We start from the raw sequence: 21,086 nt of genomic DNA, 5'->3' as shown, positions 1-21,086 counted from the left end.
GTCTCTCTTGCTCTGTTTCTTGTTTCCCACTTAAACTTTTCCCCTTACTGCTGAGGGAAAGGTCACAGCTGGTCCACGGGCCAGGATGTAGGGAGCCGGACAGAAGAATTCAGAAGGGCCTTAACTCACTTGGCTCCTCGGGGTGGAGGGGAGGGCTGACATCTGCCTCCCAGGGCTCGTGCCCCAATTGTACATGACGTTGGTATGGTTGTCAGGGTCACCCATCTTGTTCCATGTCCAACAGAACAATTCCCACACCTTCACTTCCCACTCCAGGGAATTTAGCCCAGCACTGGGCACCCAGTAGTTGCTCAGTAAAGTCTGGTTACTTTCAGACTCTTTCATACACAATTTGAATTGCATTAAATTCCCTTCAGGGACTTCCCTGGTGCTCCTGTGGTTAAGAATCCACTTGTCAATCAATACAGGGGTGCTAAGTCACTTCAGTTGTGTCCAACTCTTTGTGACCCTATGGACTGTAGTCTGCCAGGCTCATCCGTCCATGGGATTCTCCAGGCAAGAATACTGGAATGGGTTACCATGCCCTCCTTCACTGGGTCTTCCCAACCCAGGGATCGAACCGTGTCTCTTACGTCTCCTGCATCAGCAGGCGGGTTCTTCACCACTAGAGCAATGGGTTCAATCCCTGATCCGGGAATATCCCACATGCCGCCGGGCAACTAAGCCTGTGTGCCGCAACTACTGAGCCCGCACTCCGGAGCCAGCAACTACCGAAGCCCAAGCACCCTAGAGCTCCCATGAGAGAAGCCACGGCCACGAGAAGCCCAAGCAGCACAATGAACAGTAGCCCCCACTCACCACAACTAGAGAAAGCCCACACACAGCAATGAAGACCCAGCACAGCAAGGAAGACCCGAAAAGAAGTAAATAAATTTTTAAAAAGTTTGTTTTAAAAAAACCTCCCTTCAATAACTTCCATGGCTCTCAGGATAAAAACCTCAAACCCATGCTAGGCCCTGCGTGGGGACCTTGCCCACCTCGACTTGCCCCAGGCTCACCCCTGATCCATTCTCAGTGGTCACTCCAGCTTCCTCTCTCTGCTGCTTTAATACACCAAACTCTTTCCCACCTCTGGGCCTTTGCACATCCCCGCTCCTCCGCCCACTGGCTTATCCACACTACCACTGTGGATCCTTTGGCGAGTAGGTGAAATGTCACCTCCTCTGAGAAGCCCTCCCTGAATCCCTAGACCTCTTTGGACCCCTGTTAGAGGCCCTCATAATATCCTGAACTTCTTCATAGCTCTTGCAAAGTTTTGCAATCATACTTAAAATGATTCTTTGATTCATGGCTCACACGGCCACTAGACCCTGAGAAATAGAAGAGCCAGAACCATGTTGTTTGGGTTACCTCCTGTGTCTCCCTGCATAGCCTAGTGCCTGGCTTAAGCGCTGGGCTCAGTATATTTTGGACACATAAATGAGTGGCTAGATGGATGGAGGGATGGTAGGTAGAGAAAGGGAGGGTACTTATCCAGCTGAACACATAAATGAGTAGATGAATGAATGAATGGATAGATGGATGGATGGATATGAGAACAAAACATAAGTCATTTCTTTCTGCCATCTTTCCATGCTGCTATAATAGTGCACATGAATGTCCTTAAGAACATTGATAATGCTGAGAAGAAAGACAAACTCCAGGTTCATTTAGGCCATGCTCCGAAGTCATCATCTGGCTTCTAATTGTTGCTTGTTTGTAGTGGAAGACTTTCCTTGAAAGGTTTATATGATTTCTATTGTGACAATGAAGCATGGCTACACAGGTGAATTGGAAATCATTGATGATCATAGAGCAAGAACATCATTGCGAAACTCACGCAGGTTAAGTAAGTGTGATTAGCCTTGAATTTGACGTATCACTCAAAGATCTAGAGAAGTGACAGAATCATCTTCTTTCATCTCATTGCACCGATGACCTAAGCTAGTATCATGGCTGCAAGGAAGTGAAACAGAAACACACAGAAGAGAAAATCCTGGGATTCTTCTATGAGGGGTGTCATTCCTACACACAATACATTTTAAAAAGAGTTCATGATGGACTGCGTTTGTTCTATTGGCTCCTCCACTGGTGTCTGAGCCATCTCCCCAGTGGATTGTGAGCTCCATGAAGGTCAAATTCTTTTCCCCTCTTTGTAATTTCTTTCTCCCAGGATGGTGGGGGAGCCAGGCTCTGTACTCCGGCTGCTCCACAGCCCAGTTGAGAGGGCCCACCGTGAGGGCCATGCTGCCTTCAGCTGGATGCTGAACAAACACCACGGCAGCACTGGTGGTGTAGGAGGTGCAAAAGCATTTTGGATTCAAATCCCAGCTCTGCCACTCACTCCCTGGGGGAACTTGGACAAGCCGCTTTGAGCTCCAGGAGATTTTTTTTTTTTTTCCATCTGTAAAATGAAGACAATATTACCTACCTTGTAGGACAATTGTGAAGGGGAGTGGGCATTACATAAGCGCCTTGGCACATAATAGACACTCAATAAATGACAATGCTTATGTAATAAACACCAGCCATACCACACAAGGGTGAATAAGACACAGTCCCTTATCTCAAGGATGTCTCACTCAAGCAGGGACAGATTCCACTGAAGTGGCTTGTTGCAATAAAGGGTGTCCTTTCAAGGTATATGCGATGTAATGCAGAAGATGGGATGAGTTCAGGGAAGGCTTCTCGGAGGAGATGACCTTCAGTCAGACATTAAATAGCATCGTACAGTCTGGAGTCTTGAGTTCTTCTTTCCAACTTGCTGCTAAATTTCCGGGTGACCTTGAGCCAGCTTCTTCTCCACTCTGAGATCCCCAGGCCCCCTCTGTAATATAAGGTTGTTCAGCATCAGCTCCAAATCTTATGGGTCACAGCCTCCCTTGAGAAGAATCTGCAGAAAGCCAGAGCCCTTCTAGAAAAAAAAAAAAAAAAAAGCACAGACATGTAAGTCTGTAATGGGAGGACAGGAGAGCCATCAGCGGACCCTAGGCTACAACTCCAGGGCTCAGCCATCCCGTTGGCACAGTAGCACCTCAGAGCTGGCCCTGCCCTCAAACACAGCCTCTGTCTTTAGCCTGTGGAGGCACAAGCAAACAATCATGATCCGATCTGGAAAAGCCCCCCAAGCACTGGACAGCAGGAGACAGCAGGGCCCTGGGGAGCTGGCGGGGGTGGGGGGGTGGGGAGGTCACTCCGGCTGGCTGGGGAACCAGAGTTCCGTTCTGGGAAAGCTCCCCTGAGCCGTCTGCCCTTGACCTTGCCTAGTTTATCACCATCTGCCCTGGAGAGGAAGAGGAGCGTGGGCTGCTCTGGGCAGGCTTCCAAACAGGCCGCTGACCCCCGTCTGCCACCCAGGCTGGAGTTCCCGGACGCATCCTTCATCTTCCCTATTCTAAATACCCGCAGGCCCCGCGTGGTCCATCCCCGCCCCCCCGCTCCCCCCCCCGCCCCCCACCCCCCAGATGTTGTGTTCTCAGTTGCATCCAGCTTGCTGGACAAGGGAGAGCTGGCCCTCCCATTAACACTTGAGCTGCTGAGGCCACCTGCCTCCCTGTCCATCCAGCCTGCCCTTGCCTAGCGTTTATTGAGCACCTGTTGTTGGCAGGCATCCCTGAATGAGACGACAGAGGACCTACCCTTACCTTCCTTCGAGGTCTCTGCCTCCTGGCCTAGGTCCCCCCACTCTCCTGAAGGCAAGATGTTCTTGCTACCCCCACTTACCTGGAGCGGGTTAGTTGTCTTGGGGGAAGCTGGCTCTGGGCTGGCTAATTGGGTACTGGGAGGAGAATCAGCTCTGAGTGGTGTCTGAGCATTGCTCTAAGCGGCTGTGTGATCCTGGGCTTATTGCTTACCCTCTCTGCGCCTCAGTGGGCCCATATGTACACTTCAGATTTCATGATTCCCTCTGCCAGCCCCTCCTCCCTCCCCTCCCCCAGAAGAGTGGAAGGAGAAAAGAAGCCTACCCTAGAACGCTTTAAGATCTTTCTTTAAACAACCTCTGGATCCTAATACATTCCTTAGAGCATTTATTGAGCATCTATTGTGTACCAGGCCCTGGACTGGGCAACTGGAACGTAAAAATGATTCAGATTCAAGCAGGTGACCAAATGGACACCCCACTCCATGGCCTGAATCCTGCTGGGGTCAGGGAGCCTCCGGGGGTCCCAGGTGGGCCTAGCCCAGGATACGGGGCGCCCGAGGACTCGCGTGTCAGCGCCGGCGGTGCTTAGGGCCGCGATCTGTCTCCTCCCCTTCCTCCTTCTCCGCCCCCTCCCCCTTCCCTCCCCTGAGCGCAGCGACGGCCGCCTCCCACCCGCGGGATCCCGGCGTCCGGCCGCCGGCTCACGCGTCCGTCGGTCGGTTGGGTAGTCTGTCCGCGCGCGGAGAGCCCAGCGCCCCGCCGCGCGGCCAGGGAGGGAAAGGGCGCGGAGGCGGGACCGCGGCTCCCTCCCACTCCGGGGGGAGCCCAGGAGGCGGCGGTGCTGAAGCGTGAGCCGGAGAAGGAGGCAGAACCGGGGAGAGGCGGTGAGAGCGCGGGGTGCCCAGGGACCCCACCCCCGGCTCCTTCGGGAGGCCCGCGCGCGCTTTGGGGAGGTCTGGCCTGGGGGCGGAGGGTTGTTACCCGCAGGGCGGGAGGCAAAGGCGATCCTGCTCCCGGCTTCGCCTGCTCGGTGACGCGACCCCTGAGGGGCCCTGGGCCGCGCCTGCAGCGCCGCGCATCCTGGCACCTCCCGGCGCATCCCGCATCCCTTGGCCGGGAGCGGGGAGGGGGAGCGCTCAGGTTGCTGAGGAGGGGGCGCCGCAGGCGAGGGGTCTTGGAAAATCGCGCCGCCAGCCCCAGCCCTCCCTTGAGGCCTGCCCCAAGGGAGCGCGACCGGGCGACCCCCTTTAGCCCCCCTCGCTGCCCGCCCCCCCATCGGTTCCCCATTGTTCTCAGCCCGTCGCTCTCCCGGGGAAGGGGGGAGGGGGTGCCGCGCTCTGGTCTTAAAGGGCCCTCTCCCTCCCCTTCTTGTCTCCTGGCAGGTGGCGAGCGCGAGTGGGGTGGGGCGTGCCCACGGGCCCCCGCCCCCCTCGTCCCCCAGCCCAGCTCGGGAGCCGCAGCCCGGATCGGGGCCGGGAGTAACCGCCGCACCCCTCCCCCGTGCGTTCTTCGAGCCACCGGGGCCTTCCAGGACGCCGTGGACCTGGGTGGGGGGGTGGACAACGGGGACAGGGACGCCCCCTTCAGCGGGAGCCGTCGGGGGTCGGGGGGGGCGGACCTGAGACAAGGCCAGCAGCCCCCCTGGAGCCAGGCGCAGGGTCTGCGAGCGCAGAGGGCCGGCAGGGCGCTGCGGAGAAGGCAGGCTGGGGCCCGGCCTCCTCCGGGGGTGACAGGCCCTGCCGCGGCCAGTAGGAACGGGGGGGACCAGCAGGAAAGAGCCCGGACCTAGAGTAGAGGCGGCTGCCTCACCCCCTCGTCTGAGCCTGGAGGGAGCCCGGGATTGAGAGCACCGTTTCCCCCTCCTAAGAAAGACACTTGCCAGAACACACCTAACCGGAGACAGCTCTGAGGGGAAGGGATCTTGGAGCCTGGAACATTCCCCCCCACCCCCAGCCCGGAACACTCCTGTAACTGAGGCCTGCGGGCCTGAGAGGGGCCGGGAGGACGTAAAGGAGGCCGGACAGTCCTTGCTGCCCTCCCTGGAGTGAGAGGAAGCTCCCCTCCACCCCTGCCGCCAGCTCCCAGGCCCAGGAGGAGCTGGGTAGGGAAGAAGGGGGTCCTGGCCCCTCCGGCGGCAGCGGCCATGTCACGGCCAGGCCAGGGAGTGATGATGCCGGTGAACGGGCTGGGCTTCCCACCGCAGAACGTGGCCCGGGTGGTGGTGTGGGAGTGGCTGAATGAACACAGCCGCTGGCGGCCCTACACGGCCACCGTGTGCCACCACATTGAGAACGTGCTCAAGGAGGATGCCCGGGGCTCCGTGGTCCTGGGACAAGTGGACGCCCAGCTGGTGCCCTACATCATTGACCTTCAGTCCATGCACCAGTTTCGCCAGGACACAGGTGAGTGGACTCGCGGCCCTCCCCTCCCCACCACTGCCACCATCACCATCGTGGCAGGATGCTGAAATGCCCCCAGCCTCCCTGAAGAGGGAACCCAGAACTGCAGAAGGCCCACCTGCTGCTCCAACCCCCTCCCCCTAAACGGGTCAGTCTAGCCTAGTCCAGTTGAAGACCTGGCTTCCCATCCAGCCTCTTATGTAGGGCTGCGGATGAGTTACATCGCTTCTGTGAGCCTCAGGTTCCCCCTCTGCAAAATGGATGGGCCAGTGTCTCTCACAGCTGTGTGAGGGTTAAATAAAACTGTGCTCACTGAGCACAGAGCCTAGAAGATCATTAGCGTTCAATCATCAGAGTGAAAGGGCTTTTCGTGCACTTCCTCAACTGATAGTTTTTCAACCACTACGGTCAGTCTTACCATGTTCGTGGTAGTCCTGGTAGTAGTAGCTGTCCCATTTTACAGATGAAGAAACTGAGTCTCACAGAAGCTGAGTGATTTAAACTCAGAGCTGAGATCTAAGCCCAGACAATGGGTTTCCAGAGCTGAAACTCTTAACCAGAATCTCATATTGGCTCTGAGAGCTGGTGTTGTTGGGAAGATGTAGTTAGTGGTGGTTGCAACAATGGGGGCAGTTGAGGGGGGTTGGTGGTGGCAGTTGAGGGGGGTTGGTGGTGTTAATGGTGGAAGGGTGGTAATGATGGAGGAAATAGTGTTGGTGGTGATGTCACTGGTTGTAGTGATTGTGAAACTGGTGGTGGTGGTGATGGTTGTGTTGGTGGTGGTCTTGGAGTGGTGTGATGGGGTGGTCATGGTCGAGAGAATGAGGCTGATGGCAGTCTTGGTGTTGTGTGATAGGTGATGATGGTGATAAAAATGAGGATGTGATTAAAAACAGCATTTGTTTGCCATCACTGTGGAGACCTGCCTGAGTCATTGTTGCCTGGTGGTCTGTATGAAAAGCTTGGTGGGCAGTGATGGATGGCAAGGTCCTGCCTCTTAGAAGCTGCCAAGAATCCTTGACATGATCACCCTCAGGAATCCAGTGATGGAGGTTTGAGGGAGCTACAATGACTTCCTAGATGATAGAACTGCATGTAACAGCCTTAGGGATAATAGAACACATTCCATCTCTCTAGAGCTTATACTGTCCAATATGGTAGCCACTAAGCCCTTGTGGCTATTGAAATTTATGTTAATTAAAATCAAATCAAATTTAAAATTTAGTTCTTTGCTCCCACTAGCCACATCCACATGCTCAGTGGCCACAGGTGTCTCGTGGCGACTATACTAGACAGCATAGGTCCAGAACACTGCCACCATCGAAGAGAGTTGAAGTGGCTAGCTCCACTCTAGAACATCGCTTGGTGCCTACTGGGTGGTCCCCACATGTGGAAGCAGGTGAATTCTTGACAAATGGTTTGTTGTGACTTTTCCATACATCTGTGTCCCCAAACTCTGGGAATTGGCAGCGGTCACTGGTGGTACGATTTGTTCATTCATGCCATCATCAACTTACCTACCTCCTGTGTGTCAGACCCCCGTGCTGAGCGCTAGAATACTGTAAGGGGCAAGACCGCCAGGGTCAGGGAAATCCAATGGTTAAGACTCAGAGCTTTCACTGCCATGTTCTGGATTCAATTCTTGCAAGCTGTGTGGCACAACCAGAAAGAAATACAGCCGGGGTCCAGAGTAGAGGTCTATTTGTGGAGGGCCTATGCAGGAGACCCCTGTCTAGTTGGCAAGCACAGGAACACATTAACCACACAGATAATCAGTTGCAGGTCTCAGAACATGGAATAAACTTGGTCGAGTAGTGGTCACAGAAGGCTCATCTGAGGAAGTCAGGTTTGACTAGAAATCTAAAGAATGTTTGAGGGAAACAGCTTCCCAACAGAGGGAACAGCTAGTGCAAAGGCCCTGTGGCAGGAAGGAGCAGAGTACATTCAGACCCATTGCATTTGGAGTGCGGTGGATGAAGGGAGGTGGTATAAGATAAGGTTGGACTGGGGGAGAATGAATACATGTGTATGTATGGCTAAGTCCCTTTGCTGAAACCATCACAGAGTTGTTAATTGGCTATATCCCAATACAAAATAAAAACCTTTAAAAAAAAAAAAAAAGATGAAGGTCGAGCAGGGGCTGGACATATAGCCCTGGAAAGCCATGAAAGGGGCTCTGGATTTTATCCTGAGGGTAGAAGAAGTCACCGTCGAGCTCTTGTGCCAATCCTTCCAGAGAGGCAGAGTCCCTGATGAAGAACTGCTGGGCATCCCCTGCCCCATTCACTCTGGCTTATTCTGGAACCATCTCTGGTGGAGGGCAGGGATCTGACAAAGCATTCTACAGGTTCAGAGCTAGTGCTGGGCATGGGGAGACTTTTCCAGGGCCTGACAGGTAGTCCTCAGAAGCAGGAATTGCCCCATTTGAGGCCGCCAAGTTGGCCAGCTTGTCTATGATCCCCACACCTCTGTTCTGGGCTCCTTTTCCCTTCCCACCCCCTCACTTGGGCTCCCAACCCCCCAAACTCCCTCCATTCCCCCTTTCAGGGGCCCCTTATTCTTAATGGCATTCCTTTTATGGGTCAGCCTTGCTGGATCCCCCAGAAGTTCAGTGTCAGTCATGTTCCCACTGCCCCCTCCAGGAGCTGCTCACTCCACACCTGCCCCCTATTTGCCGGAAAAGAGAAAAAGAAAAAACCCACTCAGCCCTCCACAGGCTCCTGGGAGCCTGCCAAGACCCCCCAGCGAGGGAGGAAAGCCTGGAAACCTCTGGGGCCAGCAGGAGACCTAGGATGCCTGGATAACTGCTAGAGGGAGGGGCAAGATGTCTCCCACCAGGAGTGTTATAATGTGCTCGCCCACTTCTCCCAGGATCAATACAAAATCAAGGGAGGACATCTGGTCCTCACCCTTCATGATTCAGGGAAGAGCCTGGAGCAGCCATTGTCACCTCCCCAGACCTCAGTTTCCACATCCATGAGATGCCCAAGAGTATCGTTTTGCCAGCATGGTTGTTGAGTTGGTGGAGAGAATCACACACCTTATTTTATCCCACAGACCTTAACTAACTGATTACCCACCATGTATCCAGCATGTATTGAACACTACAGATACCTGAGAGATGAGGAGGAGATCCTAAATCTTGAAGATTGTGGCACACACACACAGAAAACAATATAAAGTTGTGTTATAAACCCAAAGCTCGCATGTATGTATTGAAATGAATACAGCCTCTCTTTAGATTTTTCTCTTTTTAATTTCTATTTTTATTTATTTACTTGGCTGCTCTGGGTCTTCATTGCAGCACATGGCATCTTTGATCTTCATTGTTGAGTCATGCGGGGTCTTTTCTTTATGGCATGTGGGATCTAGTTCCCTGATCAGGAATCGAGCCCAGGCCCTCTGCATTGGGAACGCAGAGACTTAGCCGCTAAACCACCAGGGAAGTCCCCTAGATTTTCTAATTGTAAGATTCTTGACAAATTCATTGCAGCAGAACTCTAAGTTTTTGTGGGAGGTAGCAACATGCCCCAGTGACCCTGACATTGGCACCACAGACTCTCTGATAAGGCCAGATAGAAATAGGTTAGCCTCTGTGGATCGTAACTTCCGCTGTAGCCTGACTCTGCCGCTCTAGTTTGAAAGCAGCCAGACAGTATGCAAATGAATGAATGGGTCTGTGCCTTAGTAAAACTAGTTGCAGCCACTGAAATTTGAATTTCATATCATTTTCACGGGTCATGACATATTCTTCTCCTTTCTCTCCCTCCTCTGGCCCCCATCCACCAACCATTTGAAAATTTAAGAACCGCTCAGCTCACAAGCTGTGAGAAAGCAGGCAGCCGGTGGACTGGACCAGTGGGCCGCAGTTCACCTACTCCTAATATATTCTTAGCCTGCCCATGGAGTAGGACATTGCAGATGCCATGGCATGCTCAGTGTGGCCTGTATGAAATACTCACTTCCTGGCGTGTGCCGAGGTGTACGTGTGTGTGCACACACACAGCGCTGCCCCGCCTGTACATCATTGACACCCAAGTGCCCTGTCTCTAAGCCTGTCGTGCTGCCAGTGGAAAGAAAGCCCAGGTGTCAGGCTTGGACCACAGGGGAAGGGCCAGCCCTGGTCCCATGGGGGCTGCTGTTTGTTCAGCCGGTGCCCCGTCACCTCTCCCCTGCTGGGCTGTTTTCATCACTCGCCACGGGGGGTGAGTTTCCCTTTGAAGCCCCGCAGATCTGGAACCCACGTGGCAGGGATGCCTGGACCCTGGCTTTCCTTCCACAGGCACGTCTGCTGCGCTGTGGGTGATAATGGGCCAGCGTGGCACTGGTCCCCCATAGCTTTCCCAGTCTTCCTTTGTCTTGAGCCAACCAAACCAGAATTTCACAAATGGGAAAACCAAGGCGGAGGGGTTGGCCCAGGTGGGCAGAGCAGCTGGTGGCGGAGCTGGGTCCAGGAGCCAGAGGGGTTCTCGGAGGAAGGTGTTGGCTCCCACCAGCAGTGGGAGAAAGATGTGGGAACCCCGCCTGTCCCCCATGAGAGGTCACCTGCTGAGAGCCACTTACTTCCCTGCTGCTGTGGAGGCAGGCAGCCACCACTGAGGGCTTCACCCAGACCCTGGATCCTTCTCTTGGTCCTCTCATGGGACAGAGATCTGAGCTAACCACTCCCCAGGCCATTTCCAGATTTCTCTCTGAGCTCACGTGGCTGGGAGTAGGGGCTGGGGGAGTGATGAACTGACAGGTGACACCCATTCTCTTCTCCCTCTGCTGCTGGGGGCACTCCTGGCCACCTTCTGCCCATTCTGTAGATGGGACAGCTGAGGCTGGGGGAGGCCAGCCTGGGGACCATCCACAACTGCTGTCCCCACAGCTCAGAGCACGGCTGTGCCTGGCACTCCCAAGCTGTCAGGCTGGAGTGACAGGTGGCGCCTGGTTTCAGCATCTCCCAAGCCAACCTCAATCCCTTCTCTGGGTAGCTGGTGCTCCACTCAGCCCGGGAGCCCTGATGGAACATCCCGTCTGAACACTGAGGCTGTCGGAGACCAGGTGGGGCTGCCCAGAGAAAGGAGCAGCCGTCACCAGGGAAAGCACCGCCAGAATTTAGACCCCTAGGCAAATTGTCTTATCGATGAAGCAAGAGAGGCCCAGAGAGGGTGTGTGACTTGCCCAAGGTAACACAGTTGATCACTCCTCTGGAACCAGGTCGCTCACACAGGCTTCAAGGATGGAGACTAAGGTTACATCCAACAAGCCTGCCGAGAGAGTCACCTCCCCGCCTCCCTGAGCGCTCTGCTGGGGCTTGTTGCCTTATTCTGTACCAAAGTAGAAACAGCCTTGTGCAACCCCAGAGGCCTCCGGGGCCGAGCTCCCTGGTTACAGAACCTCTTGGGACCTTCTCCCAGGCAACCTGAAGGGCCCCCAGGGGGCTGGGCCTGACACCAGGGGCAGGAAGGATGATGTGTGTTTGGACTGGGAGGGGGTCTGTCCGCTGGTGGCTGCAGCTCCAGCTGATTCATCCAAGGGTGTCTCCCACCACCACCTGTTGCACTGCCTGCATCTCCACCCTGACGGATCCATCCTTTTGCCTCTGGCTGCTTGTCTGGCTCCTGGAGTCTCCTCTGGTACCATACATTCATCATCACTTTTATTTGATAATCACTGGTGCCTACTCAGTACCAGGCTCTGGGCTGGTTCCTTGGAACTCAGAAAGATGGACAAGACCCCTGCCAAATGGGTTTCAGAGTCTAGTCAAGGCAAAGGCAGGTACATATCATGGGAATGGCAGCCAAACTCTCAGATTCAGATATAGATCTGGATTCCAGCTTGGCCCTTTGCTGGTTGTATGACCATGGGCTAGCCCCTTAACTTCTCTGAGCCTCAGATACCTATTCTGCAAAATGGGAATAAGAATAGTCCCTACCTGAGAGGATTATTATCATGAGGATTGAATGAGATAATGTAGGTAAAAGCATAGAGAACACTACTTTGCACATAGTACTCATGTTCAAGTAGGAAAAAGATTTAAATACCTCATAGGAGAGGTACAGGTTGCCCGGCCAGATGATATGGACAGTGTGTGCCAGGGGCCTCTGAGAGGGAGGACTTCCTGGAGGAGGAGTTCTCCAAGAGTCTGTATGGTTTGAGGAACACTTTTGGCTGGAGGCAGCCCAGGCCTGAGTGGAAGACGGAGGCAATGACAGAAGCCAGGAGAGGTAGGGAGGGTAAGGGAGGCCTCTTGAGTCCCACCGGGCATGACTGGGCCTCCAGCTGTCATCCTTTAGTGGCCAGGCCCCAGGGGACCCAGAGCCACATTGCAAGACCAGCCTCATTAATCACAGGCCCTCAGAGGCCAGAGGTGAAGCCCGCTGGGCAGGGGCTGATGCAGGCCCTTCCCAACAGTCCGGCTGGGCTCCTTCCTCCCAGCCAGCAGGCATTAGCCCTCTTTATACATAGCCAAGGTGAGGTTCAGAGGGTGGAGAGCCACCTGCCCAAGCTAGGAAGACGTGGATCAGAGATTCAGATCCGGTGGCCTGCAGCGCCCACCCTGTGCCAGGCCTGATTGCCCCAGCACCTTGGACAGCGCCACCCATGGCTGGACCACTCCTGTGGGAAGTGGGGGTGAGAGATGCTGGGTCACGTCCTCCTCGTAGCATCTTCTCTCCACTGTCATGTACCCTGCCCCTGCTGCTCCCCTCTCCGTCCTTTCCTGCTCTCTCCCAACCTCCCCCCACCCCGCATCCTCATCAGTCCAAGGGAGCTGTAGAGTCTGACCTAGAGATGAGGGAGGTGGTGGAAGCTGTGATGGGGAAGTGTGGGGGCTGGAATAGGAGAGGTGATAGGGAAGGTGATGAGAGCCATGGGGGCGGGGAGGGGACAGGGAGGTGATGGGGCTATGATTGGAGCTATTAAGGGTAGGGTGGGGGGGTGTGATAAAGGGGACTGTGATGGGGAGGGTCATAGCAGCAGTCATGGAGGGAGAGCAATAGGAGTGCTGGGCGGACTGTGATGAAGGGTGGTGAAGAAGGTGATAAGGAGTGAAGGGGGAGGCATAAGGGTTCTAAAGAGGGGGTGATGGAAGACGTGATGGGAGGATAATGAGGAGGGGCTAGGATGGGGAGGTGATGACCGGTCACACAGGAGCAGCCCATTCAGGCTGTGAGCAATGGGATCCTTAGGTCCTTCCCCAGGGTATGGAGGGTGCCTGGGGCCTTCCCAGGCTCCCCGCCGCCCCCCCCCCCATATCTGTGTCTCCCTGGGCCTCCCTCTTACTCCTACATCACACCCAGTGGTAGCCACTCCAGGACAACCTCCAGGTCCCAAGACAGCCATCACCCCCCGACCAATGAACCCACTCAGGCTCCCAGTCAATGCAGGTACCCTACCAATCCCCAGCTACCCTTGACTGATACCAGCTGAGAGCATGGGGCCCCCAATCTTGAAGTGGCTACCTCGGGGAGCCTTGTTGGTGAGGTCCAGGCTCTAAATTTCCTTCTTCGCAGCTCTCTGGTAATTGTGGGGATGGGGTAAGGATGGGAAGGGGTGCTGACTTGTGACTTTGAGTAAACCACACTATCTGCATGAGTCTTGGTTTCCTCCTCTGTAATATGGGCCCAACAACAGTCCCCATCTCATAAGAGTTTGATCAGTATTAGTTTGTTCATTCAGCAGAAACTTAATGAGCACCTACTATGGGCCAGACACTGTCCTAGGCACTAAGGAGGCAGCAGTGAGCAGGACACATACAAATGGCTGCCCTCAGAGCCCTTCTATTTTGGTAGGAGTGATGGGCCTAGTACAGGAGGCTAGACACTGAGGAGGTCGGGATGTGGGGGTGTCCTTGATTTGGGGGCCCCAGGAGCAGCCAGGCTGGAGGCTGAGTCTCCCCTGGGTCCCGTGTAGCTGCATCCTGGCTGTGCCACTCTAGCCAAGTGCCTCTCTCTGGGCTCCTCCCGTTATCCCTCTGGAGTTGCTCCAGGCTGCCGCTTCCACCTGCCCGGACGGTAGTGGCAGGCGGGTGATGGGCTATGGGAGGGAGTCTGGCACCGGGCCCTAGAGCTGAATGCCCTGAAATGCAGAACAAAGGAGGAGGCAATCAAAGGAGGCGGCACTGGCGGCCAGGACAGTCCTGCCAGCAGCTTCAGCGTAGCCACCTCTTCTGCTGATGACAAGCTGAGCTCCACCGTCACAGAGCCTTTGTCACCTCTCCCGCCGACTGCAAGTGGAGCACACCAGGGGACGCATGGGGTTCACCTGAAATGGCACCGATATGGAGCCCTCCCCAGGTTCCTCTCTTCTAGAAGGGGAACAAAGGTTCATTTATGCCAAGGTGTTAGTCACCTGGGGCCATGAAAATATGAGTCAAGGAGCCAGGGGTCAAGATCTACCTCTATGCTGTAGGTGATTTGGACCAAGTCCCTTTCTCTTTCTGGGGCCCAATTTCCCCATCTAGAAAAGAGGCTGAGAATTTGGATGCTTCCAGGGCTGGGGCAGCCAACAGAAGTGTGTGCAGTGGCTGGGAAGGCAACGGTGTTTAACTGTTGTTCTCTACTGCCTGGTACACAGTAGGTGCTCAATAAGTACTTGAAAATATGAACAGGGTGACTGTGACTCAGCTTCTGCTAACCGTTGCCAAGAAAGCCAATCTTTGTCACTGCCTCTTTGGATATTTGGGGATTTTTTTGAAATCCAGACTTGAGTGAATCCACCTCATTTTTTTTTTTTTAATGTTTATTTGGCTGTGCTGGGTCTTGGTTGTGGCACATGGGATCTTTTAGCTGCGGCATTTGAACTCCCAGCCACGGCAGGTAGGATCCAGTTCCCCGATCAGGGATCAAACCCGGGCCCCTGGATTGGGAGAGTGGAGTCTTGGCCACTGGACCTCCAGGGAAGTCCCCACCCCAATTTTTAAATGCCTGGTCATTATACTTAGAAGATGTAAATAGTGTGGTGAGCAAACAAAGTCACATCACCCTCCACTTTGCAATCTCCAGCCTAGTCATCTGTAGTACTCAGGTGGCTTCACTTGTGTGTATTTGCTCATTCGTTCACTCATTCATTCATTCATTCATTTAGCTAGCATTTTCCCAGTGCCCACCTCCCTGTGCTCCTGGCTATGGAAGGATGTTAGGGTGGCTGAAAGTCCCCCAGCCTTTGAGAGGCTTCTGGGCTGGAGAGAACAGACACCTCAACATTTAGAGCTTGTGCTCTGTACTTTAACGGCGGTTCTGCAGGTGCAAGATGCTGTGAGTCCCAAGGAGGTAGTGATTCTCCCTGAGGATGGCAGAGATTTTAAGAGGACGCTGGTTGAGCTGAACCCTGACAAGTATGCAGGAACCCAGAGAGGGACATGGAGTGGTGTGGGTGGAAGGACATTCCAGACAGAGGTAACAGCACGGGCAAATACACGGAGGCAGAGCTGTGTATGTTGTGTTCAGGGAATAACTAGGAGTTTGGTGCTGTTAGGGTGTGGGGCTGTGTAGACAGCTGGGCTTCGAAGATGAGCTAACGAACTTAGACTGATTCATTCTGAAGGGCACTAGGGAGCTACTGATGGGTGTAGATCAGGAGTAATGTGGTCAGACTTGAGTTTGTGAAAGATCCTCTGGCCGCCTTGGGCAAGAGTATGCCTTACAGGGTGTGAAGGGTGCAGATTGGGACACAGGACAGAGGCTGCTGCAGTCAGCTAGGTAAGCAGTCATGGTGGCTTGGACCAGGGTGGTGGTGATGGAAGTGAGGAGAAGTTCAAATCTGGCCGGGTTGAATCCCAGCTTAATAGCTTACATGTGTGATTTGGGGTAAATCACTTCACCTCTCTGGCATTTGTGCAAGGCAATGATAATAGTGGTACCTGTTCTGTAGAGTGTTATGTGGATTAAGCATTAACATGTAAAACACTTAGCACAGTACCTGGCACGTAGTAGGTCTTCTGTGAGTGTTTATAGTCAGGATGAAGAGGAAGATGTCAATTTCACAGATGAGAAAGTAGAGGCGTGGAAGGGACAGGGCAGTGGCCCCACAGCACTGAGCGCTCCAGGAGACAGATGACTCTCTGCTTCTTCTCTTTCCTACCCCATCATTTCCCTTTCTCAGCTGCTGCTGCTGTGCCGGGGGGTCCTGAACCTGAGTGTCTTAGAAGCCATGTGACCGGGAAGCCACACACACAGCTCATAAAGTGGGCACAGCCAGCTTGCAGCTGCCGGCAGCCTCCGGAGGGAGGGCTTTTTGAAACCAATTTAAGGGTGGTAGCCTCTCCAAATGCGCCACAGCTCTTCAGCCTCCTCCAGGCAGGGCTGGAGACCCCCTCCCTTCCCCTGCCACAGAGCTTAGGGAGACTGGGCCAGCTTCAAACGTGCAGAAACCGCTAATGGGCCGCGGCTCAGTTGACGAGTCCCCTGGGAGAGTTTGGAGGGAAACAGAACACGGCGGGAATATTGATCACAGGGAGGGAGGGGGAGTCGCCCCGGGTCCACAGACTGCAGTTCAAATCCCAGCTTAGCCACCATCCCCGGGTGGACCTCCAAATCTTCCCAAGGAGCCTCAGTTTCCCCATCTGCCAAATGGGGCTAACTACGGTGCACAAAACCTCTCAGGCTCTTTCAAGGGCTGATCGGTACACATCAGCTCTTAGCACAATAGCTGGCGTTCAATAAACCAGGATGGCTCTCGCTGTCGATGTCAGGGAGTTGGCCAGCCACTCAGATAATCAGTCGAGGCATCAGGGAGGCGGCTGCTATTCCAGAAGGCCGTATAACAGCTTGGGTCTGAACGTCAGCTGTGTCCCTTACTTGCTGTGTAAACCTCCATGCCTCAGTCCCCTCCCCTGGAACACGGGCTGGTAAGAGTAGGGCAGTGAAGGGGACAGCTGGCGTCGAGCAACCCGGGGTGGGTTCCTACTGGATCACTTCCTTGCAGATGACCTCAGGGGTTCCTAAGCCTCTCTGTGCCTCCTTTTCCTCACCTCTAAAACGGGATGGTGAATTTCCTGGTGGTCCAGTGGTTAGGACTTGCGACTTTCATTAGCCCGGGTTCAATCCCTGGTCAAGGAGCTAAGATCCTGCAAGCCGTGGGGCTTGGCCAAAACAAACTTTTTTTGTAAATAAATAAAATTAACTGGGATGGTAATATCCCGACCTCATAGGGCCATTGTGAGGATTAAATGAGTTATGAGCCTGGCCACAAAAGTGTATTCTCCGAGTGTGAATGTTACTATGGTGACTTCTGGGTTGGTGGAGGATTCAGTGAACTATCTCATCAGGCCCAGCATCCACTGGGTGTTGAACTCATGCTTAACCCGCTGCCCCCCACCCCCCGCTCTGTCATAGACCTCAGTCGGCAGTGGGATTCCCCCCCCCACCACCTGACAGGATGTCCCATGACTGCCTCCCACAGGCCCCCTCTTCCCGTCAGGGTCTGGGTGCCCCTAAACTGAGGTCACTTCCCTCCGGGAAGCCACCCCCAGAGGGAGGGGCTCATTGCTGGGCCTTGGGACTGGCCCAGCCCAGAGTAGAACCCTTTGGAGGCTAGAGGGACAGACAGGAGGGCTTAGAACCTCCCCCCCGCCCCACCCCACTCTCTACAGAGTCAGCTTTTTCTTAAAGCCAAAATCTGGGGGCTGAGACACCCACACACCCCACCTTCAGGCAGGGGGGTCAGATCAGGACCACGTTCTCCAGGCAGAAGCCTCTCACAATGGCGAAACAACGGAGCACAAACAGGTAGTGAGTTCCCATCGCTGGAGCTGTCCTAAACTGGACTCTCAGTTGGCTGAGTTAAGCCAGCCTTAGAACCAGTCTAACCTGGCTTTTTCTTTACTCCATGAATAAGGTGTCATTCCCCAAGTCTCCCAAGATTTCACTTCTCTGGGATCTCAGTTGTGTTCTGTAAAACAGGAACAATTCTAGTTCTTCCCTGGAAGGAACCATATGGGGATAAAATGAGTTAGTGCAAAGAAGGTGTTGAACTCATCCTCTGGCACACAGTGGGGACTCAGTCAACATTAGCTTTATTGTTATGGCCGTAGCTGCTGGCTACCCCCACTGCCTCCCCTCTCTGCTCCTCCCTGTCTCTTGGCCTGGCTTTCTGGTTCTCCCTGACTGTCCATGACTGCCTCTGCCTCTGGGCTTCAGGATTCTGTTTCTTTATGTCTCTTTGCCCCCGACTCTGCTGTGTCTACCTTTGCACATCCCATTTTGATCTCGGCCCTCAGTGCACGTATGTTTCTCCCAGCTTCTCTCTCCTTCCCTCTCTTGCTTCCTCCCGTGTTTCCATCTCTCTTTGGTTGTCTCTGTCCCAGGCACGAACTGGTCACTGGCTGCAGTGACCGCAGCCGCCCCCACACCCCGTCTCCGGGGGCCCAGCTCCTGCAATCCTCCAGCTGACATTTGGCCAAAGCCCCTTTCCTCTCAGTTCAGCTGGAACAAGATTGGAATTTTTCAACCAAACATTCCTGAGAAACGAAGGAGGGGGTGTGGGGGGACGGGGAACAAAAGCAGACACAGAAACCGGCCCAGAAATAGTACGTGCTTGACACAGGTTCCTCACCACTGTGGGGACACAGACCCTGGTGACCAGCACAGCTGGGTGCCCGGGAGGCTAGAGAAGGGGGAGTGGACCCAGCAGAGCTGGTGGGTGTTAGATAGATCAGCCGTGCATCCAGCCCACTAGTCTGAGGCCCTTCCCGTCTCCCAGGCTGAAGAATCTCCAGCCTCTCATCTTAGACCCATTGTTCTGGCCAAAAATCTAGGCCAAGGCCACTGGGGAGGAGAAAGGGTGTTTCCGCAGTTGCTCCCTTGCACATCTCAAGATCGTGGCCCAGGCAGGTCCCCAGGGAACCAGCTGGCACCCCGCTGCCCCTCGGCCTGGTCCAAGGCCAGTGGGAGCTGAGGAGATAGATGGACGGGCAGGCAGCACTGGGCGCTGCGGGGTGCGGGGCCAGGCGGGGTGAACGGCAGCTGCCCTAATTACTCCAGCTCGCCAGGTTCCGATCTCGTTTGAAAAGGACTCCAGGGACGTAGCCTTTAATAACTACCAGTAAACAGGCAGGAAAATCGATACCTGGTAAATAGAGCCCTGGAGAGAGGGATGCCTGGGCTGGCTGGTCCTGACCTGGCTGGGAGAAGCTCCCGGAGTCCTTTGTTGCAGAGCTGGCCAACGCCGACCTTTGGAACCCTGTCCCCGCCTTTCCCGGGACCCCATGTGCACTTTGGCTCCTGCCCTCCACATCTGCACTCCCTCTCCATCAAGACCAGCCCCTCCCCTTTCCCACTCCCTCTGAGCCCTGACCTGTGCCAAGTAGGTTGCTTGTTTCAGTTGCAGACGTGTCCTTGGACATGCCTTGTGCCTAGTGCTGGGAACAAAAACATAGATGTGACCAAATCCTTGCCCTCCTGAAAGTCATCAACCAGTGAGAGAGATTAAGAACAAGAACAAAAACAAATAGCTTATTGACAGTGCAAGGACAGACACACAATAAAAAGCAGCATGTGCTAGCTGTAACAGCAGAATGGAAAAGCACTTCCTGGAGGAGGTGGGCATGTAGAGGGTTTTGTTGGGTGAATAGGAGTTTACCAAGTGACTGAGGGGTGGGAAAGGGTGAATGTGGTAATGTAAATAATAATAATGGCATCTTAGCTAACATTCATCAAGGACTTACTGTAGCCAAGCTCTCTGCCAAGCACCTATAGTATGCATTATCTTATTTTGTCCCACAGTAATTCCTTGGGGGGGGGGGGTAGGTATTAATACCCCCATTTGACAGATGAGGACACTGAGGCTAAATGTGGAGCCGGAATTTGCACATGGCTTGTGAGACGTCTGAGTCGTTTCTCTCAACCACTTCACTCCACATCTTCTGCCCCTGATCCCGCCCTACCCAGCTCAAGACCTGGCACACAGAGGTGCTTAAATATGGCAAGTTCCCACCCCTTCCCTTCCCTTCCCATCCAGGGGTTACACCTTCCGAGTAACACAGCGCCTTAACCCTTACTGGGAGCCCCATCAGACATGAGGGTCATCTGTCATGAACTCTCATTTTGCAGATGGGGAAACTGAGGCTCTGAGAGAGGAAGACCAGGCCTCAGGAGCAGAGCCAGAGCAGGATCCCGGATTTTCCCTCTAACTAATCCCCTCACAGGCCTGCCCATTGTCAAGGAAAAAAATCAATTTTCGAACACTCAATTAAAATGATAAAGCAGACAGGAGAAAGAGGAGGCCCAGGGGGGGAATTGTCATGTAATTGACTAGATGTTATAGGAGCCTGGGGATCCCATGCCCACCATGCCCCCCTCAATTTGCCTCGACTTCCCCAGCTCTCTGGGCGCTTGGCAAGGGCCATGGGTCATCCATAGCCCTTGGGATGCAAGCAAAGGAGAGAGCAGAGAAGCCTTTTCAGCCCTGGGTAGGGACCCACTGAAGGTCGGGCATAGTCTGAGCCAGAAGAGAGAAACCGGAGCAAGGCACGGGGAGGAAGGGGTCCTCGGGATGGGCCATGATGGGCCCTCATCCATCTGGCTGCAGATTCCAGGGCCAGGCGCCCTGGGGTTGTGCCAGTTAACAGTAGAAACACCCTCAAGATAGAGAGGACCCACTGCGTGCCAGGCACTGCGTGAGGCAGGGAGTAAAGCAGGCAGGATCCCTCACCTCGGGGGTGAGACAGAGAGTAAAGCACGTCTGTAGATCAATGTATCACGAGGCAGCCCTGAGTGCCAGGAAGAGACACTGAGAAAGGGAAAAGGATGGCAGTGGGAGGGCAATGGAAGGGTGGTCTTTCCAAAGAGGGGATGTTCCAACAGAGACCTAAAAGAAAGGCGGGAGGAAACTGTAAGAATGTGTGGAAGTCGCAAGGTCATATTCCAGGTGGAGGGGACAGTATATGCAAAGGCCCTGAGGCTGGACCTTGATTTGGGTCATTGAGGAGCAGCACACCGGGGAGTGAGTGAGGGAGCACTCTGTAGACCCACGGGGCCTTGCAGGAGCTTTATAGACCATGCCGTGCTTTGTAGATCATGGCCAGGACTTTGATTTTGACTCCAAGTAAGCAGGGAACC

General features: G+C 54.3%; 1 protein-coding gene and 1 long non-coding RNA gene across 2 annotated transcripts in view; one reads left to right on the top strand and one right to left on the bottom strand.

Moving 5' to 3' along the window:
• Nucleotides 1–2,528: 2,528 nt before the first annotated feature.
• LOC122423038 lies at nucleotides 2,529–4,784 on the bottom strand. Its single transcript, XR_006264076.1, has 2 exons — nucleotides 4,625–4,784; nucleotides 2,529–2,914 (listed from the first exon to the last, which is right to left on the bottom strand). It is a non-coding gene; the product is annotated as an uncharacterized LOC122423038 (long non-coding RNA).
• The window catches only part of DTX1 (deltex E3 ubiquitin ligase 1), a 38,987-nt gene continuing 22,217 nt past the window's right edge, over nucleotides 4,317–21,086 (top strand). Inside the window, exons 1-2 of the mRNA XM_043439736.1 lie at nucleotides 4,317–4,527; nucleotides 5,026–6,045. Of these exons, the coding sequence (XP_043295671.1) occupies nucleotides 5,787–6,045 (259 nt within the window). The 5' untranslated portion in view covers nucleotides 4,317–4,527; nucleotides 5,026–5,786. The remainder of the gene's footprint in view (nucleotides 4,528–5,025; nucleotides 6,046–21,086) is intronic.

The sequence above is a fragment of the Cervus canadensis genome, chromosome 1 (assembly GCF_019320065.1).
Source record: "Cervus canadensis isolate Bull #8, Minnesota chromosome 1, ASM1932006v1, whole genome shotgun sequence".
Classification (NCBI taxonomy): Eukaryota; Metazoa; Chordata; class Mammalia; order Artiodactyla; family Cervidae; genus Cervus; species Cervus canadensis.
The sequence above is the reverse complement of the archived record's forward strand: the minus strand, read 5'-3'. Positions and strand labels throughout refer to the sequence as shown.